The sequence below is a fragment of the Lissotriton helveticus genome, chromosome 3_1, assembly GCF_964261635.1.
Source record: "Lissotriton helveticus chromosome 3_1, aLisHel1.1, whole genome shotgun sequence".
Taxonomy (NCBI): domain Eukaryota; kingdom Metazoa; phylum Chordata; class Amphibia; order Caudata; family Salamandridae; genus Lissotriton; species Lissotriton helveticus.
The window spans coordinates 2,123,138,111-2,123,165,966 of record NC_136061.1 but is presented as its reverse complement, the minus strand read 5'-3'; the positions used below and the strand labels follow the sequence as shown (position 1 = coordinate 2,123,165,966).

Sequence of the window (27,856 nt, the reverse complement as noted above, 5' to 3'; positions counted from 1 at the left end):
ATTTTTATGCAAAAACAGCATTTCTGTTACAAGGTATGCTTTCAAACTGGTACCCTGTATTATTTCTTACGTCACCTTTTATTTGTAGCCTGAATACGGAGAGTTCAAAATTGCAGAGAATGTACTACATTTGGTCTACAATCAAGGAATGATCTGGTATGTAAACATTTAACTAATCGCACATTTCTAACCTGATAGGTAGCTATGAAAACTATTATTAGGCCATGATAAAAATTTGTATATGGTAAACGATTTTAGATTGCTCAATAATGTATACACATCCCACCACCGAATTGCTTTTCCGTTATCATGTGGAACATGCATTGGTGGAGCCAATAGGCCTCACCTTAGCAAGCTGATGAGATGGTTACTTATTTTATATTTTTTTTTTATTACTAGCATATACTCAAACATGAAAAAATACAAAAAGGAAAATATAACGTTTGCATAGATTTTTAATATAATAGATCACTTGCGTACTTTAAAGCAGGTGTATGCACTTAGAATAGTTATTGAAATCCTTTTTTAGTATTAATACATTTCAAAGAAATATATGATTCACATTGGTGCAATCAAAATTTACTTTCGGCTTTGAATTACTGAAGATACAGTTTAAACATGCAAGGATAACCAAAAAAAAGGAAGAAGAATGGAAAGTAAAAAGCATTGGCTAAGTAAAATATTGTACCACCTGCTCTAGCACTGAAAGACCATAAGTACACTTCTTCTAAGGCTGGTGTACATGTCCTGGGAACAATTGTTATCGCTCAGAGTTAAAGAAAGAAAGTTAAAGACTGAAGGGGGCTGATCACTTGCTCAACTGTATTTACTGGTGGATGGAAGCAGAATGTGAATGACAGTTGAACAGACCAAAGGAAGAAGAGGACGCGCCAAACCCCCTTCTATATGTGTATGAGAGGAGTTTATGCCAGACCTAAAAATCTATACAGGGCACTTCCTGCATCACACTCAATTGTATACCGGTTGAAAAAACCAATACGTTATCTTTATTATGCTGACTCTAAATTGAGCTAGTTTTAGCACAGTGTGATTTATAAGTAAGATTCATTGCTGTACTTTACATGTCTGTTCTACCTATAACTTCTACAAAGTTACTACTATTATTTTTGTTTTAGGATGGGTGCCTTCTTTTCACCATGCCTCCCAGCATGCAATGTTTTTAAATTAATAGGCCTCATGTATTTGAGAAGCTGGGCGGTGCTAACATGCAATGTTCCGCACCAACAGGTGTTCCGAGCTTCAAGGTGAGTAAACAAACATACTGACCAAGAAAGAAGTTAAAAACAAAACACGAATCCACTGATTTTCATGTACATTGATTACAATTAATCCTCTGAGCACACTGAGTAACAGCAACATATGTGAATATTATTAACAAAAGTCAATAACATGCATGGGTTATGTTGTATGGAGAAGCTTGTTATTTTATTTGCTATGAACAAGAAAGTTAAAATTACACATTACATAACCTAGAAATCATCTGTAATGGCCTTGAGTTACTTTTTTATTTCAATATCTGCAAATGAAATGTTTAGAGCTCTCTAACAGCTTGGTTGATTGGCCAGATTTCCAACTGAAATCGGGCACCCCGAACTGACTACAGAACCATAAAATCAGGATGGTTGACTCACGGGCAGTACGGTCTGTCCTTTAGGGCAGAGGGGCCCTACACTCTTCACCTTTTTGCAAACATAAAGAGTGTCTGTCAGGCTGAGCAAAGGTCTTCATGTTCTGGCCAGTCAGCCAGGCATTGTACACTCAATAAATGTACAGGTGCCTGACTGCCTGAGCTGAACGTTGCCAGGCTGAAGATTTCACAGCCCTGCAGCGTGAACTACTCAGTTTGGCAAACAGCATGAAGGCCTTCCCCTTCATGATGAGGGGGCATATAGGCTTGGATTTGGGCACTTCAGTTTTAAGCCCTGAAGCGCCCATGGCTGACTGACCATCAGTGACACTTGTCACAGATTGAGGTGGGATCAGCAGTCTCACTTACCCTGTTCCCCACTTTGACTAGTAAGGGACTGCCGCCTCCTCTCAGTGGCTGACCCGTAACAAGGTCATAAGAATCTAATTAGAAATGGGATTTCATCTTTAGAAACGAAATTTCATTAAACTAGAAAATGTGCCTGTAAAATTGCACTTCCAAAATGCATCATTTGTTATTCTCAGATGACTAATGTAAAAAATAAGTTTCAAACATCAAGACAAGACCATGAGTCATTTATTGCCCAGTGTTATTAATCGCTGGCGACCCATGTTACATATGTGAGCTTTGAGGAGCATTGAGAGTAACACGTATGGTGCAACTCCACTTTATTTTGCCCACAAATATGAAAACAGTATCCAATGTGAAATGTGTTAAATGCATCAGAATTGTAAACCTTATTATCAATGGTCAATGCTACATAAGAGAATTTGTTTGGGTTGTTTGCATTTTAATGAGGCTTTGCATCTGCTCCACCTCTCTGGCAGACGGCGCGAACAATTGCTCTGCTTCTTCGGTCTCTGTGTAAATGTTGCATAGCATGTGAAAGTAAATGAGGAGCCATTTAGAGCCAGTAAGGGTACATATTGCATTGCACACAGTGCAGAAAACACAAAGCCCTTCTGATAGCTGGAAATGTGCTTTGCTGTGATTCCTCATTATTAGACTGTGTTTTCTTGGCGTCATCTCGAGCCTCCTGTTCATCTAATAAATCTCCTTTACAATTCTGCAGGTCTAATAACTTCTACTTAGCAATGCTGCTCTTTATGCTGTTTCTGTGCATGCTGCCAACAGTCTTTTCAATTGCAAGATATAAACCGTCCATAAACTGCGGTCCATTTAGGTAAGTGATCGTAGTTATTGTGTCTTCTACAATCTTCACATAAAATGTAAAAAAATATTGTATTAATGCAAATTTAACCCATTTTGCATCTGCAAAAAAACAATGTAACTTCAGGATATGTTTTATTTTGCCTCACTACATCACCAAAAACATGTTATGTTATGAAAAAATAGATTAACCCCTTGCACGTGCGTGGAATTCCCCCACGGTGTGGGCGATTTCCACGCGTGCGCGATTTGGATGGCCCCTGGCCGTCCGACGCACACGCCCACCGTGACGTCGGACCGCCGGGGGCCGTCTGACGCAAGAAGATAATGAAAATGTACAAGGAAAGTGTAAGAAATTGGTTTATTGGGTAAAGTGGGTGAGTATACACTTCAAATAATAATCAGTTGCTTGTAAGAGTGAACCACAAAAGTTACTAAATAAACCTGTGCATAACCCACTGGTAGCTTGGCCCAAAAGCAGTCACCCTTTACTTACAGGAAATTTGTAAAGTATTTATACAGCACTCAAACAGTAATAAAGTGAAATCATAAAACAGGACAAATCCCAAAGTTATTTAGAATTATAGAGGATGTTTTAATAAATAAAACATCACCGAAATGACAAAGCCAAATCTGTAGAACTGAGTATTGAAAGGTTTACATAAAATTCGTGCCAAAAGTTGAGAAGTGCTAAGTGCAGATATCTGGTCACGCTGGACCGGACAAAGTTCAGACTGACTGAGAGAAAGTGCGGGTTGGATACTGGGCCAAGTTAATTCATCTAGATGTTTTACCTACTGGCTTTGATGCAGGGTCAGCACTGCATTGCTTGCAGAGATCAGCGTCACCCGGACTCAGATCTGGTACAGCATTCAGTGAGGAGTGGTGCAGCTCTGCAGGGCTTTTCATCTGCCTCCAAAACTGGTCCTGGCCAGTTTTTCTCTCTCCCTTAGGTTTCCATAGTGAAACAAGCTGATAAAGCCTTTGGTAAGGAGCTGTGCAGCTCTGCTGGACTTTGTGACACTTTGAATTGGGCCGGTGAAGCCTTCAGTGAGAGCAGCGGCACTGCAGTGCCTTGTATTTCTTTGCATCAGAACCTGTGAAGTCTTCAGTCAAGACCTGCATGCTTGAGTGGACCATTATACCACATTTCTAGGTAGAACCTTCAGTTAGGTAGTGAAAAGTACACTCTGACTCCAACCAAGGGCCTAGGACCTTGAATGCAGCACTTGGGGGGTCAGAGTACAGCAAATGATCCAGATCAGGTTCAGGGTAGTCTGGTCAGCTTGAAAGCAGGAAAGGCCTTTGATTGTGGGTCCCCGTAACTCAAACAGAAGATCAATCAACTGACCCTTAGAGTCACGTCTGAGGTCCTCGGTTCAAGGCAAGAAGATTCAGCTTCCTTCTTCAGATAGCAGGGCAGTCTTTTGTGTGAATCTTCCCAGGTTATGTTATGTTATGTTATAGAGACTTATAAAGCACATAGCTGTCCCAAGACGGGGCTTCCCATCGCAAAACTACTGCCAAGGTAATACAACACAGAGCCAGCACAGAAAAGACCTATGCTGCAAACAGCCAGACCTTCAGCTGCTTTAATAAATAAAGATGGTTCTGAATATTCCGTAGATGTATATACAGGTTATTCCATAAAACCGAAGCCATAGCTCAGAAAGAGTTACCTCCCACCATGACTCTTGTAGTACGAGGTATAAGCACCAAATTCATGTCAGCAGAGCAGAGGGCCCTAATAGGTATGTACAGCTGCACCAGAGATGCCAATCTAGGTTCCCCCTCTTTGCTGCTCATAATCTGAAGAGCCATGCACAAGGCTTCAGGAATTCTATTTCCGGGGATGACACTTTTGCAATCAGTGCCAGCCTGTGGGTGAGAGACACCCCTTTGATTACTCATAAAACAGGTTCTGGTCAGTTCTTCCCTTTCCTCTGGCTTTGCCTCTAGTTTGTATAGTGAAATAAAGGACAGGCAGATCCAGGTGTGATCTGCATCTGCCAGTGACAGAATATGCTTCTTCTGAAGTCAGGACGGGCTGAGTATATGCCCAGGCCCAGGTTTCCCTTTGAAGTGTAATGAGGGCAGGGTTCCAGCTCTCCCCAGCCATCCTGTCAGTAATATGCTCACTTCTCCACGCCCAAGCCCCTTCATCTATTGTCTGGGAAGAATAAACATCATACTACAGAAGGACCATTCACAGTCAGGGGACCCTGGACATTGGCAGAAAGACACATTTGATTCAGGCAGGAAAACACCTACTTTCTAAAAGTAAAAATTACCAAAATAGTAATTTAAAATCCATCTTTACCACTAAAGAGAGTTTTAATACACAACTAAAATGAGTTGAAGAAATATTTGTCTAGCTGTTCCCAAACAGAGTTTAACACTTACTTAGTAATAAGGTAAACCAGTGTTAATCCATGGGCGAGCTAGCCATGCTTCTGTGAAAAACTACTTTAGATGTTTTTCACACCCAGGGCATCTAAAACATTAAATATCCATGTGCTTCTTTTTAAATATCAAGCACTCTGCTCTATACACTGTTAGGCCTACCGTAGGGGTGACTTATAAGTCTGAAAAGGGAAGGTTTAGGCCTGGCAAAAAGTTTATGTTTCAAGATCGATAAGGCAGATTAAAACTGCACACACAGACTGCAAGTGCAGGCCTGTGGACATGTTTTGCCAGGTTACTTTATTAAGTGGCACAATGAGCGCTGCATCCACTTGTAGCATTTAATTCACAGGACCTAGGCACTCATATTGTCATATACTAGGGACTTCCATGTACCAATTAGGTGAATGCTAATGTTACCATATGTAAAAGGTACAGCACAAGCGCTTGATTGCTAATTAACAGGGGCAAAGTGCACAGAGTCCTAATGCCAACAAAAATGGGTTCAGCTACAGAAGGCAAAAATTTGGGGGGCTAACCACACAAAAGATGGCCATTTCCAAAGAATACGATGAAAAGAGGGAAATACATGTCAAAGCACAGAGAAATAGAGAAAGTGGAGGCCAAAGCATGTCGAAGGAAGGGGGAACAGAGTCTAGTGAAAGAAAATAGACTGTAGAAGTAGAGAATATAAATAAAGGGAGGAAAAGAGAAAATGAGACGTAGAAAGGTGTTGAATCAGCCCCTCTCTGCAGAGTCAACCCCAAACGTTTAGGACTCTGTGCACTTTACCACTCTGCTACCCATTGCTAAAGTACCTATGCACGTTCCCTAAAACATGGTATAAGTGGCCTACACCTGATTGGCACATTTATTTACCTATAGATCTCTTGTATATGGTACTTCATGGTATCCATGGCCTGTAAATTAAATGTTACTAATGGACCTGTACAACTCAATGTGCAACCTACTATAGTATTATAGCATTTTAAACATTTCTCAGGTCTGCCTATGTAGTCTGTAGTGCAGTTTTAAACTGCCAGTTCGATCTGGCAAAATACATATTTAGCCAGGCCTAAACCTTCCTTTTGAATACATATAAGCCACCCCTAGCGTAGGCCCTAAAGGCCCACAGGGCCGGGTGAATTGTGTCAATTACAACCGACAGGGTTCAATTTTATTAATGTATTAAACAACGTCGCTACAACAAACAGGGACCAGTTTTTTAGATATTCTTCAGTTTTGTTTCTCCATTCAGTGGACTACGAAGTAATGGGCAAATAACTGAAGAGAAAGCGCAAAGACTAGAAAACTATAATGTGAACACCAATATGAGCATCAGACCTCAATCTGCTTTGGCTGTGAATAGCAAATATCTTGGCTTTTGTGAACATCAAACTCCTAAGCAGAATGGAAACAATAATTTTAAACATGACTTACAGGATTACAAGATACCGCTTATGTATTCTTGGAGACGAACCCCTTTGGTCGCTCCCCCGTTCTTGTGCCAGTGCCTTAGAATAAGACGGTGTTGTGGTCAAGAATACTGCCAACCAAGTGACAGCTGCATATGAATAGTCCTTTGCAAACTTACACTCTCATTGTTGAGGTGGAGGCATGGAATGCATCATCTGTAATACTTGTGTTTTGGGGAAGACGGAAAAATAGTTTTTCGCTAGAAAGTGTTTTCTATCCTACATGTGCAGAGTAAAATAGTCATTCCGTTCCCTGTGGATTTTAGGACTCATGTGTGCGTATCCCTATGCTTTCAGAGAGCAGCATCACTGAGATAGTACTACTACTTATGACTTGGTGGAGAAGCTTGAACGCAGAGAAACTAACTAGGGCATTTGAATGACAACATGTTAACATTGCTGTTGTGATAAACCAAGGGTGAGGAGGCCACGTCTAACAAAGACCAGTCTTCTCATAAAATTGGCCCTGTATCCCCATTGGCTCCATCGGATATTGGCAACACATGTGAAAAATTGGTGTGAGTCAATCCTCTAAAGATATTGGGTTACATTAGTGAATCAAACAGAAAGGACAAACACCCTCTTGGAACTCACACCAGCCCTTGGGTTGTGAAGTTCCTTGACACAATATTGTCCATATAGCGGGTGTGCATTGGTGGTTAGGATGTAAGTCAGTGAAACTGATTAGTACTTTCCCTCCCGAAATATTACCATCAACGTAGTTTGTTGAGTGCGACAAAATATGTTGTGGATCAAAAATATGGTGAATCAAGGTGAAGGGATTAAGAACAGAAATTTAATGAAGTTCAGAAGGGGCCTGTCAGAGAGGGGGCATGAATAGATGAGATTGATCATCTCTCAGGTAGCATGGGTTAAATCAGATGAGAACATGAAACCTGTCACTTATCAATTTCAAGAAAGGTCCATTTCCGTGTATTCACTCTGATCAATGATACTTTGGACAACACTAGCATCCTTTGGGCCAATATTCCAGAATACTTCCTGGACAGCATTCAAAGTGTACCTAATGAGTTCACCTAGGCTAATCACCAGCCAGAAAAAAGTGTGCGATCTAACGGTGTCAGTTTTAATGGTCCACCGCTGTCTTAAAGCAAGATCCATCATTTAAATTGAAATCCTACGTCTCACACATAAATGTCTGGTTTACCCAATCCACCATCTACCAGTACAACAAGATCATCTCCTACAAATGAACAGAGAACCCTGATCCCCCACGTGCCAAATATTGTGCCTCATTATTACTTCCTTTCGTTTCTTATATTTGTAGCTAGGAGGGAAAGACCTTCTATTCCAAGTCAATGTCTTGAACTATAAGCATTTATTTATTAGATATCCGCCAATCCTCATCACCTTCTCAAAAAGCCTGAAAACATTAATCTTGTCCAACTTTAAAGGACTAGTATTCTACCTTGCTACTGAAGGACGTCTTCTTCCACCATTCTGACTGTCAATCAATATTATGCAAATGACAGGCAGCATATGTGCACATTTTAATAAAATACAAATTGTAGCAAAAAGGCAAACTCTTGAGATTTATTCAAGAATGCTGTATCCCTATTTCAAATATAATGCTAAGTAGGTGCTAGAAAACAAGACCCTCATCCCAAACTTATCAAATAAATACTTCGTCCCAAAAATATTTTATTATTCCCTACTACAGGACTAACTGCCTAAGCTATTTCTTGTTCATTCGAAGGTGTCATATTTCTGTATTAAATATAGAATGGGTCGAGAGAGCATGGATTTGGATCAATAACTCTGCATGAAGCTTAACCCATTTTCCTTTTTTCTAACCCTGCAGTGGACAAGAGAAAATTTACGACATCATCTCAGAAACAATCAAGTCTGACTTCCCTGACTGGTTTAACACCGTGGTTAGTTACATCAGCAGTCCCATTGTCATCCTACCTGCTTTACTCCTTCTCTTGTAAGTACCCGACATTGAGCTACAGACCAGATTTAATTAATAGCATCACTAGCCCAAGAGACATTGAAAGGAAAAGAAAATATTGTCCCTTTATCAAGATGTTATAAGTTCGTACTTTGAATGTAAAAAAAACATGTGAAATGCAATACCCATGATGCCTTCAGCACAGACAGATGCAAGTAACTGACCTCCACTAAACAAGAAAGTCAAGACTGGAAAGCAAGTACTGAGTCACTACTAGACCGAACTTACAAACCTGTAAATAAATATACGTATGTATATACATTGGCACATAACATGAATATAAAAACAGTTTAAAAACTGGATTTTACAGCATATGCTTGTCATGTGAAAGAAGGTCAGAATGTATTCTATGGCAACTCACTTCGAGCAAATGCATGACAGTCGATAGACATCCTTCAAATTCTAAGCACTAGGTGAGTCTGAAGATGCCCTCGGACTGCTATAAAGTCCCAGATACTGTTTTGACAAACGTTTCCTGGGCCCAGTGTGGGCATACCTTATACCAACCTAGACCTAAACATGCAGAAATCCCCAGAAGAACGTAAGATACACATGTCCCAAGGCAAATAGTTATATATTCAAAGAGTCCGAAGTCTATATATGTAAATGTTTTCAAAGCAACTTAGGGCATCCATGAACCTCCATATTATAACCCTAGCCATAACCCTAACCTTGAAGCTAGCCCAAAACCTTATTCTGCCCTGATATCAGTGTGTATATTGGACTGGTCATCCCGTGTCCACGACCTGTTGGTGATTGCACTTAGTAATTTTGGGCATATAGATAATAGGGTCAAGACTGATTTGCATATAGCTGGGTCCAAACTGGAATGCCATGGTGAGCAAAAAACGATGGGTTTAGGCCAAGATCTCTGTACTGGGGTGAATGTATGACATTGTTCTGCATTCTGTGCATCACCTGTTGTTTTTGCATTTGTTGTTTTTGCATTTGTCACCCCGAGTGGGACGGGTATGCTCAGACGTGAGTCCTGTGCTCTCCATGCCACTGGAATCAAGCTATCCAGACTGATGAGGGCTGAAAGAACGAAACCGGTCCTTGGATGCTTGTTTCCAGTCCAGGGAGGACCTGGCTTGGCAGTTCGGACTGGACTGTTCCCCCATGGGGCACAGGATCAAGACTGATTTGCATATGGCTGGGTCCAAACTGGAATGGCATGGTGAGCAAAAAAACGATGGATTTAGGCCCAGATCTCTGTACTGGGGTGAATGTATGACATTGTTCTGCATTCTGTCCATCACCTGTTGTTTTTGCATTTGTCACCCCGAGTGGGACGGGTATGGTCAGACGTGAGTGCCGTGCTCTCCATGCCACTGGAATCAAGCTATCCAGGCTGATGAGGGCTGAAAGCCCGAAACCGGTCCTTGGATGCTTGTTTCCAGTCCAGGCAGGACCTGGTTTGGCAGTTCGGGCTGGACTGTTCCCATGGGGCACAGGATCAAGACTGATTTGCATATGGCTGGGTCCAAACTGGAATGGCATGGCGAGCAAAAAAACGATGGATTTAGGCCCAGATCTCTGTACTGGGGTGAATGTATGACATTGTTCTGCATTCTGTCCATCACCTGCTGTTTTTGCATTTGTCACGTCGAGTGGGACGGGTATGCTCAGACGTGAGTCCCATGCTCTCCATGCCACTGGAATCAAGCTATCCAGGCTGATGAGGGCTGAAAGCCCGAAACCGGTCCTTGGATGCTTGTTTCCAGTCCAGGGATGACCTGGCTTGGCAGTTCGGGCTGAACTCTTCCCATGGGGCACAGGGTCAAGACTGATTTGCATATGGCTGGGTCCAAACTGGAATGGCATGGTGAGCAAAAAAACTATGCATTTAGGCTCAGATCTCTGTACTGGGGTGAATGTATGACATTGTTCTGCATTCTGTCCATCACCTGTTGTTTTTGCTTTGTTACCCCGAGTGGGATGGGTATGCTCAGACGTGAGTCCCGTGCTCTCCATGCCACGGGAATCAAGCTATCCAGGCTGATGAGGGCTGAAAGCCTGAAACCGGTCCTTGGATGCTTGTTTCCAGTCCAGGGAGGACCTGGCTTGGCAGTTTGGACTGGACTGTTCCCATGGGGCACAGGATCAAGACTGATTTGCATATGGCTGGGTCCAAACTGGAATGGCATGGTGAGCAAAAAAACGATGGATTCAGGCCCAGATCTCTGTACTGGGGTGAATGTATGACATTGTTCTGCATTCTGTCCATCACCTGTTGTTTTTGCATTTGTCACCCTGAGTGGGACGGGTATGCTCAGACGTGAGTCCCGTGCTCTCCATGCCACTGGAATCAAGCTATCCAGGCTGATGAAGGCTGAAAGCCTGAAACCGGTCCTTGGATGCTTGTTTCCAGTCCAGGCAGGACCTGGCTTTGAAGTTCGGGCTGGACTGTTCCCATGGGGCACAGTATCAAGACTGATTTGCATATGGCCGGGTCCAAACTGGAATGGCATGGTGAGCAAAAAAACGATGGATTTAGGCCCAAATCTCTGTACTGGGGTGAATGTATTACATTGTTCTGCATTCTGTCCATCACCTGTTATTTTTGCATTTGTCACCCCGAGTGGGACGGGTATGCTCAGACGTGAGTCCCGTGCTCTCCATGCCACTGGAATCAAGCTATCCAGGCTGATGAGGGCTGAAAGCCCGAAACCGGTCCTTGGATGCTTGTTTCCAGTTCAGGGAGAACCTGGTTTGGCAGTTCGGGCTGGACTGTTCCCATGGGGCACAGGGTCAAGACTGATTTGCATATGGCTGGGTCCAAACTGGAATGGCATGGTGAGCAAAAAAACAATGGATTTATGCCCAGATCTCTGTACTGGGGTGAATGTATGACATTGTTCTGCATTCTGTCCATCACCTGTTGTTTTTGCATTTGTCACCCCGAGTGGGACGGGTATGCTCAGACGTGAGTCCCGTGCTCTCCGTGCCACTGGAATCAAGCTATCCAGGCTGGTGAGGGCTGAAAGCCTGAAACCGGTCCTTGGATGCTTGTTTCCAGTCCAGGGAGGATATGGCTTGGCAGTTCGGGCTGGACTGTTCCCATGGGGCACAGGGTCAAGACTGATTTGCATATGGCTGGATCCAAACTGGAATGGCATGGTGAGCAAAAAAACTATGGATTTAGGCCCAGATCTCTGTACTGGGGTGAATTTATGACATTGTTCTGCATTCTGTCCATCACCTGTTGGTTTTGCATTTGTCACCCCGAGTAGGCGGGTATGCTCAGACGTGAGTCCTGTGCTCTCCATGCCACTGGAATCAAGCTATCCAGGCTGGTGAGGGCTGAAAGCCTGAAACCGGTCCTTGGATGCTTGTTTCCTGTCCAGGGAGGACCCGGCTTGCCAGTTCGGGCTGGACTGTTCCCATGGGGCACAGGGTCAAGACTGATTTGCATATGGTTGGGTCCAAACTGGAATGGCATGGTGAGCAAAAAAACGATGGATTTAGGCCCAGATCTCTGTACTGGGGTGAATGTATGACATTGTTCTGCATTCTGTCCATCACCTGTTGTTTTTGGATATAGATAATAAACATATATTTTTGGATTGCTATGATATAGGCTCATTTTATCGAAACTCCACAAAAATTAAAAAAGATGTTGGGGCCGATTCCAAATTGTAATTTCGTTTGTAAACAAGTATATTAGTTATGGTGAAATTACATAAGATTTCAAATATACTTCCACATCGGAAATGATCACAGAGTCGGGATATTTTGTAAATATGATGTGAACCACTAACATAGTACAGAACAAACTCTGTTTCTCACAGTAAGGAAGATTCAAATAATCAATTAAAATAAACTCATTTATACTTTGCAATGACACTGCATGAAAGGGAGAGGATAGAGAGAAAAGCACATAAGCGCATACACAGAAATATTTATAGTTACCTAGAATGGTGTGAAAACCAACTCCCAGGCTTGGTCGTGGTTTCCCAGGAAGAATCTGGCGAACAAAGACTTGAGGACAGTAATTAGGACAGGAATCCGCACAAGACAGACGACCTCTCTATCACCGATGCTTGCATAGCACCCCTCTCTGACACTCTCTGCCTCCTCGAGATTCTTCCGCGATCTTCTTCTAAATTAATTTGCCTAAGATAATTGGTTCAGCAATTCAATCCTACTTCAACATCACTCATCACTCCAAAGCATCCTGGTCTCAATGCTCTGTGCTTCTCAATGCCCCGCAATGCCAATTAACAAACTCATTCTGCCTCAATTATACCTTTCTGTATGCTGGTACCACCCATTAATGTTTCAAACTTATGAATATACTAACTCAGGCAATGGGAGGAGATCATCACACCATGCTTACATATTACTCTTTTCAGTTAGCCCTTTGTTAATAAAGCCATCCCCTTAATTCTTTATTCAAAATTCATTTCCCACCTGCATTCACAATGTAATTGTTCCAAATTATATAAAAGCAGCAAGTTCCTATCCATTTCAGTGGGCTGTAATTTTGGTTCTCAGGAAACTATCCATCAGCAACCTTGAACGATGTTCAAGTTGACATTGCATCTTCCAGATTGGTTGCACTACGCATGTGTGGTAGAACGAGAGGGAATATACTTTTGCTTACGATTTTAGGCCCCTAATAAGCACTATTGAAAGAGTCAAAAAGACAAATGTTAAAATAAAAAATAATTTTTTTTCACTGTATACCACCTATCTCTACTCTAACCCCATTTACTTAATATTACTCTCCCCGCATTAGCATTAGTAAAATAGCTGGGTTTCGTTTTTCAGCAAGCAGGTGGCAGGCATGTGAGCTTAAAAGTGGCCATTTTGTTATCTACCGCACAAGTGCAGAAAGTTCCCTCCAAACAAAAGGTAGTCATACTACGTAGATGCAGTAGACGCATACAGACTAAAGATTTGCGATTAGCGTCCATTTTAGAATTACACTTGAGTTACTTATTAATAAAACAAATAGGCAAGCTTCGTCTTTTCTCATAAATGTTGCGTAGTGCAAGTTATTTCCTCAATACAGGTTAAATACGGGGTTAGAGGTACATGAGAAGACTGCTTTCAAGCAAGTCTCTTTTTCATGAGTCCTTGCTCCATCAATCCCTTCTCTGATGGCATTTTAAAGCCATCACAAATTACCCACCCCTCATCAGATGCCAGCTTTAGCATTTTTCACTTTCTTTCCCTTTTCCATTCTTATTTTCATCTTTGTTCTTTAATCCTTTCATTTGCTCATATAACTTGCCTTTCATTTCTTCCAACTGAATCTCTTCATAATTTCTTGTATTTCCTTTTCCATTTATCTTATATCTCCTTCTTCTCAGTTTATTAGTACAACACTTCACCATATTACTATTGATAACACTATTATTGTTATACAAGTCAAGTCAAAAGGCTTTATTTCGATAAAAAGTTATCATAAAAGCAGCACAAAAATCACAATAGACCAATTTTAAAAACGAGCGTGAACATACAATAAAGATTTAACCTATTTAGAAAGGGTTGACAAACAAAACAAAAACAGTGCATTAGGCAATCAATTTTAAAAAGTTTAAGCAAACGATACTAGCCTTTTAGTTCATTAAGTTTTTACAAATTTACAAGGCAGTTCATAAAGCAGTTCATTTGAGCAATGAATTTAAAATCGAATTAAACAGTCAATTTTAGCCTTTTGGCTCGAATGGACCAAGCCCATGATAAAAATTTGGCTAAGGCACAAACGTAGGTCGCACGGCTGTCAGATATTAGTATCCTGATTGCTACCGCATGGCTCCTAGTGCCCAGATGCCGACATAAGTTTTTGAGCCAAGCCCTCCTGGGTATTGTGTACTCTCTGCACTCAAACATAAAATGTGCCAATGTCTCCGATTTATCAAGGCATGCTGGGCAAAGCTCTGTAGTTTGCACGCGAGATTTCCAACGTGAAGTGAAAGAATTGAGGGGAAGGGTTTCTGTTTTAAATCTGAAGTACAAAGCCCTGTCAAAAGGTTTTTCAATAATGTCAAGGTACAATTCCCGTTTGGGTTGGTCTTTGAACTTCAGGAAGTCCTCCGTGAGTCTACCCATGGTGGTACTAGTGTTCCTCTGAGAAAGGATCCAATCCCAATAGAGCTTCTTAAGAGTTAACTTCGGGGGTGAGGTTCTATTCGTCCATGCTTCAATCAAGCCCAAGTTTGTTAGCAGGATCTTCATATCCCTCAACCATTTGATTTTATGCCACCCTGGTAGTGACATGATTTCTGCTAGGCCTTGGGCATATCTGCTGAGTTCCTCCACACGCCACATGCGTGCCCATAACAATAATGGACGGAGTTTTGCAACATCATCAATTGGGCGGCAGCCTAAATCCAACATTAGCGGGACTGTAGGGGTGCCCTGCGGGAGAGACATAATCGCTCTGCAGAATGTATTCTCTGATCTTGGCAAAGCGTCGGTAATGGATGAGCCCCAAAGTTCGGCCCCATAGAGAGCAGAACTAACACCTTTGGCTGAATAAATCTCAAGGACTGTAGCTATTGGTCTTATTATACAGGAGCGTTGTTCTTTCAAAAGGGCTCCTGTGATCCTCTTATGAGTTAACAGCATTTTGTCCAAGTGTGGGGTCCATTCCATTTTGTGTGAAAGACGTATCCCAAGATAGTCAAAGACCTCTACCCTCTCCAGGAGTTCAGCATTCAGGGTAGGGGAGCGGGCTTGTTTTTTGGGAGGATTCAGCACAAGGTATTTAGTTTTACTTGTGTTAATTACCAGACCTCGTTTAGTGCAAAAAGATTGAAAGTTGTCCAAGAGCCTTTGGAGGCCCATGGGGGTTTTAGAAATTAAAAGCGTATCATCCGCGAAGAGGAGGGTTGGTATACGTTCGCCAGCCAGGGATGGTTCGTCTGAAGGATGTTTCCGAAGGTGCTCAACCACCCCATTGATGTAAAGGGAAAAGAGGGTGGGAGCTAGGACACATCCCTGGCGGACACCTCTCTCAACCGGGATACTATTTGTTTTTTCTCCCCCGGGGCCCCACCTGACCTGGGCAAAGCTATTGTGATGTAGCCTGACAAGTAGGGATAGCAAGTAGTGGGGTAACCCCATGTCAGCCAATACACTCCATAGAGACTCCCTGGGTACGAGGTCAAAGGCAGTCTTTAAATCGATGAACGCGAGATAAAGACTGCCCTTGCCTATGACCACAACCTTCCAATACACCATCATGAGTCTAAAAGCTTGCTCAATTGTCCCGGTACCCACTCTAAAGCCTGCCTGATAGTCAGAAAGAATTTTGTTTTCTTCTATCCAGTTTAAAATTCTGACCAGCAGGACCTTACCGACTACTTTTTGACTAATATCTAACAGGCTAATGGGCCTATAGTTAGATGGGTCATCTCTAGAACCTTTTTTATGGATAGGGACCACCTCAGCCCCTTTCCACAAAGAGGGGATAGGGGCGCCCTTACAAATAGCAACAAGTAGGGAATGGATCAGTTTCCCCCACTTCAAGATATCAGATTTTAAAAGATCGCCAGGGATGCCGTCCGGACCAGCCGCTTTTTGGGGAATAATAGTGCTTATTGCGTATTCCACTTCCTTAATTGTAAAATCAAAGTCGTTAGGCTGAATGTCACAAATTTGAGGAAGCAATGGTGGGGCCACCTCCCCCCCATCAGGATCGTTATGACGGGTATAAAGCTTTGAAAAGTGTTTGACCCACGCCTGACTTGGGATATTACAGGTTATCAGGTCACTATCTGGCCTATTGCGAGCTCTTATGGTATCCCAAAACCATTTCGAATCTTTCTTAGAGCTAGCTTCTTTAAGAGTGACGAATAGGCCTCTTCCCAATCCCTTTTTACTAACCCCAGTGTTCTCTTGTGTTCTTTCCTGGCTATCTGTATTAGGGATTGGGATTTGCCCTTAACGGCCTCAATTAGCCTTGTCTTAGCTTTCCTGCATGCTGCAGTGTACCAATCATGTATCCCTTTAGATTTATTCTGGGACATAGTCTTCCCTGTGGTACCCTTTACCCAAAAAACTTCCCCTATAGCTTTTACAGCTGCTTCAAAAATGGATGTTGCCTTGTCTGCTGCCGTGAGTAGATCAATAGTACTGATCTCTACTTGTGAGGCTATTAGGACCTCTTCTATGGTAGAGAGTTTGTCAGCATTGCAGGAAACTTTTTTCCACTTTAAGCGTCTTCCACAGGAGGAAACAGTAACCCCATGTGTACATTTAGGTGGTGCTAATAGTGCTCCATTAGACCAGGGATTCATGATAGTTAGGGAAAGTGAATTATGGTCGCTCTCCACGGTCGGTATAATTACCATATCTATGACCGAACTCCAGAGCCCCAAGTCCAACAGAATGTAGTCAATCCTCGAGGTGTGACCAACCCTGTTGAACGTTGGAGCACCCATCCGGTCAGAAGATGTACGGCCATTGGTGGCTCTTAACCCAAACTCCAGAGTCAGTGCATTTAACTGCACTGCACTGCGAGTCCAGCGTTTAATAGGAGGGATGGAGAGTGTGGGAATACCCCATCTGCTATCTTCTTCACCTAGATCAGGTATTCCATCCAGGGGAAGTGGCTCGTATGTGCAATTAAAATCACCTGCTACTAAGATGTGGTCAGCTTCTTTATAATCCCTAAGTTGCACCTCGAGATCAGATATTACAGATGAGGTGCACCCCTTTTTAGTGCCTCTAGCATAGACATTGTAAAGATCTAAAGTCAAACCTCTACGGTGATTAGACAGAGAGATGCCAAGAATATCTGGGTTATCTATCTGCTTAGGGGTTATTCGGCAGTTGAGGGAAATGCTTACCCAAATAATGAGCCCCCCTGAGGGGCGCCCCTTCCCTTGCCTGGGTTTTTCTGCTGGAACAAAATAGGTGACAAACCCAACTCGGTAGAGTGGCTCAGTGCTCCAGGTCTCCTGAAATACACAGATCTTATGTGCTTCAACCAAATCGCTCCACTCGGGCAGACCTAATTTCCTATTGATCCCCGCAAGATTCCAGCTGAGAATTTTTATTTCATCCTTGATGGTTTCTCCTCTAGTGACGATAATATCTCTAGAGTTAAGGGAATCTACACAGTCCCTGTCTAGGGCATACGGTATTAGCTTAGTAACCGCCACAGTTGGAAGATTAGGGCAAAAGGGATGAGATATGACTGGAGAAACCTCCTCCTCACCCCTATTAATATCAAGATGTATGGAGGAAGCTTCATCAGAATTGAGTCAGTCAACCTCATCCAACTGTGGAAAAGTAAATTTTGCCATGTTCTGTGTCCCTACGCCCCATCCATCATATGTTATGTATGCATGACCAATATGCATATGTTATTCCCCATTCCTGATTGAAGACGCAATTACAGTTGTGTCCACCTCTGGTATGTTAGTTTCCAGTCCTCGTGAATACTACGAATATCAGGCCTATGTAAGTAATGTTGCCACGTTTCTCAGTGTGCACGTTATTCAATTATAAAGTCCCCGTTTCTAGGCCTCAAAAGGGCCCGGACCACAGATTCAGCTCCTGTCTCCTGAAAGCCTCGCTGAAGAGCGATACAGCCCCCACCTGTATCCTCGACCTTTCACTTACTTCCTGCCTCGCAGTGCCCGGTGCAGCCCGGCTCTGCCTCTGAGTCTGCCAAAAGTATGTTATAGTTCCTGCTATCAGTTCAGTCCTCCTCCTCTGCATTCCTAAGCTACTGAACTGCATCAATAGTTTCCGTCATTGTCTAGCCTTCTCGTCTCCATGTTAGAGAAATACTGTATTTAATGGTCATTTAGTATTCTTCATCACGCACTACATGTAGAATAAAGCATGGTCTAGTCTTAGAGTCAGGTTAGCCTCTCCCCTCATGACTTCTAGTTCATATCAACATGTTCCCTAAACATTAGATACCAGATAGGGTTTAGGTACATGTCGCTCCGACCCTTCAGACTTTAGTCTCTGCTCCTAGCACAGAGTTCGTAGCCCCCAGCTTCTCCTAGTAACACGTCATTGCCAGTTTTCGCGCACCATTAGGTTAAAGGTCCCGGCTCCTTAGGTAGCCCCCTCCTATGTGTCCGCCCATTCATGACATATTCTGTTACGTTTTGTATCACATGTCTGAGTAAACTCCCAGTTACACCTCTTTTTACTGTTATCTCTCGCGACTGCTACGCGTCACGCCTTCTACTCCACCCACTGTTACGCCTACTGCAATGTAATGCTATGTGTTTGCGCTATGTATATAAATCAATGTTATGTTATTAAATGTTGGCGCGCTCATCCCAGACCTAGCCCCAGCAGCTGCTGGGTCATCCTATGCAGGTTGTCCTGATCCTGTCCTTATGCTGTAATAAACCTGCAGAAACTCCTACTACCTCGAATCTTGACTCTTATTTATTGAGCTATCTGTTATTCATTCATTCATCCAAAAATAGGGTATTATTTATTTATTTACCACATAATGGCGCCCGAACAGGGACTTGCCCTTTCCCCACGCGTCGGTGAAGCCACGCCGACCCCCTGACCCTCTGCAGTCGTGACGGAACCATACTGGCCAGTGCAGATATTTCTGCTTCAAGTATCCCTCAGGCCCACGGAGGAGACGGAGGAGGCGGTCCAGCATCCGAACGAGACGGTGGAGGAACGCGGCGAGTCCCGACCAGAGCCCAAGCCGAGAGTCCAAGGTCCGAGGTATCCGGAGGTCCACCCGTAATTGAAGTCCGAAGCCCGAAGTTCGTCGTCATAGTCCAGTCCCGTCCGAGGCCTTCCGTTCCGTGCTGCCCGGTGAGTACCATTGCTGGGGTAGTGTCTAGACAGGGTCAGTCTAAATTGACTCCTGGTCCGTGGGTTGGTGGTACCCAAGCCCACAAACGAAGTGTTCACCTAGGTGGATACGGGTCTTGATGTGTTCCTTTATGGGACCGGTATGTTCCGTACTGTTATAGCAGTGCATCCAGTAATTCTAGTCTGTTCCGTTCTCGAGAATTCTGTTCTGTTTCTGTTTTCAGTATTTTCAGGTAATATTCTGTTCGAACTGTTATTTATAATGTTGTTTAATGTATTTCCAATGTCGTGGTATGCCTGAATTGTTTTCCCAATTGTTATTGTTTTTCGTGTATTGTATTGTGTTCCGATTCAAGTTTAGAATGCCGCTCTTTTCCAAGTTACGTCAGTTAAAAACTAGAAAGGGTCTGCTGGAAGCAGCAGTTCCTGTTCCGCCTAGGGACAGTCCAGGTCACTTTATGTATCAGAAACATGGCATAAGCGCCATATTGTATCTAGATTTATGGGTAGAATATACCAAACAGTTAGAGGAAAAGTATAGATGGCCCGTATCGGGTACATGGGATGCCGAATGTATCATGCGAGTAGAAGAAGTATTATGGAAAAAGAAAGCCAGACAGTCACAGAAAGATGCCATCGAGTTATGGCGTAAGGAAGCGCATAGAAGAACGGAAAAGGAAGTCAGAAAGTCAGAGTTAAGTAGAGAATCCCAAGAACGAGCCCAAGAAAGAGAACTAATCGAGATAGGTGAACAAGTCAAAGCCGAACAGTCAGAAAGACAGAGGCATGCCCTTATTAAGGGTATGTATCCTCTCCTTGCCGAAGGCTTGCCAAAAGCGACCCCAGAGGCACCCAGTAATTTCCCGCCACCATTAGTTCCGACCAAACTACGTCACAAACCGACCGCAGCTGATATTTTTATTTCGTCCTATTTGGACGACACAGTTCCAGAATATGCAAATCCAGTTCGCGCTCCGCCTGTCCCTGTAAATCAGGCACTTCCCGTTTCTCCAGACACCGGAGTACCTGTTACGGTACCCCCGGGTCAGCCAGCCATACAAGTTCAGCCCACGTTACAATTACCGACCCTGCAAGCACGAAGAATGTCAGTCGACGACTCTAGTCTAGGGGCCGCAGGAGGAGGTCCTCCTCAAACCCCGCCGCCACACAAGCGTTTATCAGCACTCGAATTACATGCTCAAGCATCACAGCGTACTCCTAAAAGTAATAAGTCTGTTACAGAAATCAGGCAAGCCCTTAACGAATGTGTTTATGATCCAGTTCCAGGCGAATATACTATGGTTTTATATTCCGTACGCGTAAGAAGGATGACCGAGTATCTAGTCACCTTACCGAATATGAAAGAAGATCTAGACAGAATATATCGTTTCATCCGTACAGGGGATGATCCGGAAAGTATTGGCGAGATTATGTCTCAAAGGAAAGCCGAGATTCAGCTCATGGTATTAAAGTTGCTGATCAATTGTCTAATAAGAGAACAAGATTACCCGTCTAAAGATCCCGCCGAAATGAGAATCCTGACAAGGTGGAGTGATAATATAGCCGAGGGTAAGCACAAGACCATTAGTGCCATGGAAAGTATGTACAAGAAAATTCGTAAAGAAATAATAAGGTTACACGAACAGCGTAAAGCAGCACAAGTAAGCGAGAAAGAAAGTATCTCTGATCCTGAAGAGGAAGAAGACGAGAATCCCGCCAGAATAGCGTATGTAGGAAAATCCAGATTTCCAGATCGCCATTTATGTCCAGAACCCAAGTCTATTTTTCATCATCCAACACGAGAGCCTTGTTCTCTAGAACAAGTATTTCAAGCTACCGATCATATTCTGAAATCACGAGTCGGTTATAGTGAGTTAAGTACCATGCATGAACAAGAACTAGCCCGATCAGCAGTCCGATGGATTACTGATTCTACCACTTTTCCAGACGAAATAGTGGCACAAATGTTTCTGAAACTGCCCCCAGCCGAGCAACGACTGGTGGGTATGTATATGATCCAGCACCTCATTACTCTGTATGAGGGTCAACACTCTGATCCAGGCCCGTTACACGATGTCCTGAACGAGTTACTCCAGTATAAATGGAGAGGTCTAGGTACCGATTTAATAAGTGTCATTCTAGAACAGCGCCACAAGTATAGAACGTTCCTGAACCCGCATTTTGTTCATGTCTCACCCCCAGAAAGTAAACCATTTTACATAGACAGACAGAATCCGTTACGAGAAGTCCACCCAGTCCAAGGGGCGGGTGGCGTAATGCAACGAGTGTTTGTATACACTCCGGTTTCAAAGATGGAACTTCTGGAAATGAAGAAGTTAATTCCCTGTCATGACAAAGATCCAGCAGGGTTCCATAGAGAATTAAAAGACATGCTCCGTATGGGAGAATACACTTACCCAGATATCATTAAAATGTTAAAAGTCCTGTTGCCCGCAGGGGTGTATGAAAAGTTAAAGGAAAAAGAATGGGAGGTGGGAGAGAAAAAGATCGATTGGGCAGCTCTAGAAGCTGAAGACAAGGCACGAGTACCAGGTACCGGTCTTGGAGATAAATGTAAAGAATTACCAGAATTATTGATTCAAGTTTTACCCAGATTATTGACAACTAGGAAAGAAGACTGGGATGCAATCTCAGCCTGTAAACAGAAACAAGAGGAAGACATTAGTGATTTTTATTCTAGATTCGAGAAATGTTTCAGTATTAACAGTGGTCTCAAGACAAGTAGTGAGTCGTACCCTCATCTTTTCGTTACCAAATTAGTCGAGAATTCAAGTCCACAAATTAAAAACCGAGTTTTGAAAGTCGAAAGCACCTGGCAAGCAAATACTCCGTCCCAGATGCTCCAGATGCTCCAGTATCACCAGAATAGAATCAGAGAAGAGCAAGAACACGAAAGAAAACGTATGAAAGACACGAAAATGAAAGTGCTAGTTGCACAATCTGTTCCTCAAGACAGTCAGAAGAGGGGTCCGATTCAAGCCAGTCATCCTGCGGCTCCCGTCAAAGGGAACTGCAATTATTGTAAACAGCCAGGTCATTTTATAAACGAGTGTGCAGTTCTGAAACACAACATAGCTACTGGTAAGACTAAAGAAAGACCACGTCCGCCTAGACAAGAACAAGTTTCACAGATTCCTCAGTCACAGAATGCACAACAGACAGTTACAGTACCGCAGCCTATTGCTGCAACACAGCACGTTACTTCACAGATGTACCAGTATGCACAGTCCGAGTATCCAGAGTACCAGTCATATTCATGAAACAGCCTAGAGAGGGAGGTAGGCTTGCCTCTCGTCGAGATACCTGTAGACCAAGAAGGTCCCTATGTTCATAGTCAAGTATTAGGGAAAGACAGAAAGTTTTTGATCGATACAGGGGCAAGTAGGACCACAATTAGTCACGCCGAAGTTCCAGGGGCTCCGCTCTCAGGCTCAAGAAATGTTTCCCTTGGATTTTCAGGAAAACCCATCATTAATGAGATTTCAAAGCCAGTTACTCTAGAAGTAGGTCCATTGTCCCGTACTACTGATCTGTTACTTACTAAGTCATGTCCAGAAAATCTGTTAGGTATTAAGACATTGAAAGAATTAGGTGCAGTTATTTGCTGTTCCCCAGAGGGAATACGTCTGTTCCTACGTGACTTTAAGGGTCACTATGTATTACGAGATTTTGATTCAAGATTGTCTAATGTTCCACAGCATTTATGGGCGCAAGGTCCAACTGATGTAGGTTACATGCAAATCACACCCTATCGTGTGACTCTCAAACCAGGTGTAGTGTTACCACGAATCAGACAGTACAGATTGCCACCTGAGGCTGTAGCAGCCTTATCCAAAATTATTGACGAGCTCATGGCTCAAGGAGTAGTTGTAGAAACTGACTCCAATGTATGCAATTCCCCGATCGTTCCAGTCATGAAACGTACTGATCCAAATGCACCCCCAGTATATCGATTAGTGATTGATTTACGAGAGCTTAATAAATGTATTATTCCTCAGTACCCAGTTGTCCCAGACATTTCTTCCCTGTTAACTGCCATTGATTCCGAAGCCATGTTTTTCACTGTTATTGACCTCAAGAATGCATTTTTTAGTGTTCCAATTCATCCAGACAGCCAGTTTCTTTTCGGATTTTGTTTAAATGGAAGGAGCTATATGTTTACACGCGCTCCTCAAGGTTTCACAGAAAGCCCTAGTATTTACAGTCAAGCACTCAAGAGACAACTAGACAACATTCACATGCCAACTGACACTGCCCTGCTCCAGTATGTTGATGATCTACTGATCACAGCCCGTTCTGAACGTGCTTGCGAGCGAGCATCACTTACAGTTCTGTATTTTCTAGCCGAGATGGGGCACAAGGTGTCACCTTCGAAGCTTCAATTCTGTGTCCAGCAAGTGGTATACTTAGGACACTTGCTGTCCAAGAGGGGTAGGCAGTTGACACCCGACCGTATCCAGTTAATAGCGAGTCTTCCCCAGCCCAGAACCCAGAAGGAGGTACGTGCTTTTATCGGCCTTACTTCTTATTGTAGACAATGGATTCCCCAGTATGCATTTCTAGCCAAGCCACTGATACAGTTAACGACACAGGAGGCAGCCGTATCGACTGTCCTCCCTTGGACATCTGACCATACACTTAGTTTCAACGAGTTAAAGAAAGCCCTATGTCAAGCTCCAGTTCTAGCTACACCGAACTACAGTAAGCCTTTTATACTTTTCGTTACAGAACGCGAAGGTACAGCATTATCTGTTCTCACACAAGATCAAGCAGGTCAATACAAGCCCTGTGCTTATTTTTCGAGCACATTAGATCCAGTCGCCCAGGCGTTGCCTGCGTGCCTCAAGTCAGTTGCAGCCACAGCACTAGCTATCAGACAAAGTGATTCCATAGTTTTAGGACATTCCCTGACAGTACAAGTTCCACATTCAGTAGAAGTTCTTTTAAACCGAACACAAACTCAGCACTTGACAATTGCACGTTTAACAGGTTATGAATTGACACTGTTCCAGCCACACATAGAAATTAGACGCTGCAACGTTCTGAATCCTGCTACACTGTTACCATCAGTTAATTCAAATCCAGACCCACATGATTGTGTGGAAGTAGTTAACATTACGACAAAGCCAAGACAAGACCTGACAGACATTCCGTTACCAGATCCTGACCTGACACTTTATGTGGATGGTTCATGTATGAGAACTAGTACAGGAGAACTAGTCGCCGCGTATGCAGTGACTACTGACACTGAAGTTATTGAAACACACCGTATTGATACCCTGTCCGCTCAAGCAGCAGAGCTAGTTGCTCTGACACAAGCCTGTATACACGCCAAAAACCTGAAGGTTAATGTTTACACAGATTCACGTTACGCATTCGGAGTTGTACACGACTTCGGAGTGCTCTGGCAGGAGAGAGGTTTTATGACTTCTCATGGAACCAAGATTCAGCATGGTCTCCTTATTCAAGCCCTGTTAGATGCCATACATTTACCGACATCTATTGCTATTATGAAATGCAAAGCACATACGAAAGTCACTGACATTATCTCCCAAGGTAATGATTTAGCAGACCGCACAGCCAAGCTTACAGCACAGACACCAGACATTCCAGTTAATCAGACACAGACACATATTCCAGATCTGATTACATGCATGACAGTTAAGGACCCTACTCAAGATGTCATAGATATCCAGTCACATGCTACTCCCGATGAAATCAAGAAATGGTCTGTACAAGGAGGGGTCCAGACAGATCAAGGATGGTTAACGAAGGGTAGAGCCACATGGTTTCTCCCCGATTCTATGGTTCAAGTCATTATCAATACCGCACATAGTCCAGCACATTTAGGAGAAAAAGCTATGTTAGACAGTATCCAGAACATTTGGTTCAACAAGCATTTACGAGCTGCAGCCAAGCAGAAAGTCCGTACCTGTATGATATGTTGTCAGTTTAATCCAGGTAAAAGTGTCCCGGTGGAACAAGGTGGTTTCCAGCCCCCTGACCACCCTTTTGAGGTCCTCCAGATGGATTATATTCAGATGGAGCGATGTCGAGGTTTCAAGTATGTCCTCGTAGTTGTATGCGCTTTGTCCAGGTGGACAGAAGCATATCCAGTCCCAGATTACACAGCCGCGACCACTGCCAAACAGTTGGTTCGTGAATTCTTCCCTAGATATGGACTCCCTAGAGTCGTATATTCTGATAACGGTCAGCCATTCTCATCCGAACTCATGAAACACGTTTCCCTGTTGTTAGGGTACCAGTGGAAGTTCCATTGTGTACGCCATCCAGAAGCAGCTGGACTAGTCGAAAGACATAATCAGACTCTGAAGATCCGTATAGCAAAAATCTGTAAAGACAAGGGTGTGGACTGGTTAGTAGCTTTGCCAGTCGCTCTGTTTTACATGCGTATGGTCGCACATTCCAGATCAGGTCTGTCCCCGTATGAGGTCGTATTCGGCCGCCCCCCTAACATGTGGGGTACTCCTAGACCCCGAAGTATTACCGATGTTTCATGTAATATGCTGACAGATTACCTAGCTTCCTTGATGTCTGCCCTCAACTCATGTCGTTCACAGGTTGCCGCCGCATTTCCAGACAATACCGAGGTGGCACCGCACGAGATCGTTCCAGGATCCTTGGTGATGATCAGAAATTTTGACAGATCAAGTCCGCTGGAACCACGTTGGAAAGAGCCACGTCAGGTCCTCTTGACCACCCGAACTGCCGTCAAGTTGGAAGGCAGGAAGGGGTGGGTTCACCTTTCTCATGTAAAGCTTTTCAAAGGACCGAAGCCAGACTTCAAAGACATTGCCAAGAACATTTCCCAGGATTCGAAGGATTGCCAGAACATTGTTTTAAAGGACTGTCCCGCACCAGACTTTGTTACAACCCCTCCCTTGTTAGAGAAAACTCCGCAACAGGAGTATAAGTTAAAGCTCAGGTCTAATAAGTCAGCCAGTTTGATTGTATAAGTCCTCCCCTAGGTGAAACGGTTAGACTGTTTCTGACATGTATAAAATAGACCCCCATAGTGAGAGAGTCAGTCGAAGTTCACTCCAATGCATCGTTTTTCTAAGTTTCATATTATTTCTTAGCATAATGATTTCTTGCACCAGTTATGCTTTCTATCTGTGTTTTCCAGTTCCTCATGTAAATATGTCTGTTCATGCTACAGTAGAGCACACGTTTAGTGATCTGCCTCCTCACGAATATTCATACCGCCTCGCCATGCGTAATAACACATTCATCCGTATGTTACATTATTCACACCAGACCAGCAATGCCACTAATTGTTGGGTGTGTGGTCGACTCCCCCCTTTCCAGACACCGAAAGGAGTTCTGCCACTCTTTCCTTATCCATTCTCACACAATGGTTCGTGTGGAGCATGGTCCACGCTAACGTCATCCTCAACAGATATGTCTTTTCTTAACAGTACATGTTTCCCAGACAAGCAAGGTTTCCCCCATAGAACAGGTTTAGATCTAGAAAATGAAGTATATAATTTAGGAAATTATTCGTCGAATTTCATGGTTCTGAATGTTCAGTCTGATACTACTCCAGACTCACCCGCTATTTCAGTACTGCCAGTCAAAGGCGAATTATGTGTCCGTAGTTATGGTTCTGTACATATAGGTCATAGTGAATGTACTACTGTTATCCAGTATAGTGACAGTGGGAAATCTATTTTTATAGCTTCACGTCATTCTTATTTTGTTTGTGGTCAAACTGCATATGTCCGTCTGCCCCTCGATTGGGAGGGAACCTGTTACATTGCCTTCCTACTGCCACCTGTTTTTCTAGCCCCACCTGACTATCATAGGAATTCTTTCTTAGTACACACTAGACACAAGAGAAATCTCCCGATTGTCGATTATACTGAAACCGCCGCAGAGCAATTCATTGATATAGATAAAGGTGTTTTCCCTTATTTAGGTACAGTTGTAAATAGTAAGCTAATTCGTAGGTTAACAAGAACCCTTGAAGCAGTAGTAGATGAGACTGCCTCCGCTCTAGGTAACTTAACTGAAGAGCAATCCTTTATGAGAATTGTCATTTTACAGAATCGTCTCGTCCTTGACGTCATACTGGCCGATAGGGGCGGGGCCTGTAGAATTCTCGGATCCAGTTGTTGCATTTTCATTCCAAATAACGCGCCGTCTGTTTATTCAGCTATAACCAGACTCCATAAAATTGCCCATCTGTTACATCAAGATCCAGGCACCTGGACATGGTCCGGTTGGTTCTGGAATATAATTTCCGCATGGGGATGGAAAGTCCTGTCCTTCCTAGGTATTGCAGTAGCGATCATATTCAGCTGCTGCCTCTGTATACAATGTGGCCCTGCGATTTGCAGCATGTGTGCTACCTCTTGTATTCCT

At 43.3% G+C, this 27,856-nt stretch overlaps 1 protein-coding gene across 1 annotated transcript in view; it reads left to right on the top strand.

The window, feature by feature from the left end:
* TMC3 (transmembrane channel like 3) overlaps positions 1-27,856 on the top strand; it is a 650,080-nt gene that overhangs the window by 535,406 nt on the left and 86,818 nt on the right. Inside the window, exons 15-18 of the mRNA XM_078684118.1 lie at positions 89-156; positions 1,137-1,265; positions 2,742-2,852; positions 8,540-8,665. Coding sequence (XP_078540244.1) covers positions 89-156; positions 1,137-1,265; positions 2,742-2,852; positions 8,540-8,665 — 434 coding nt within the window. The remainder of the gene's footprint in view (positions 1-88; positions 157-1,136; positions 1,266-2,741; positions 2,853-8,539; positions 8,666-27,856) is intronic.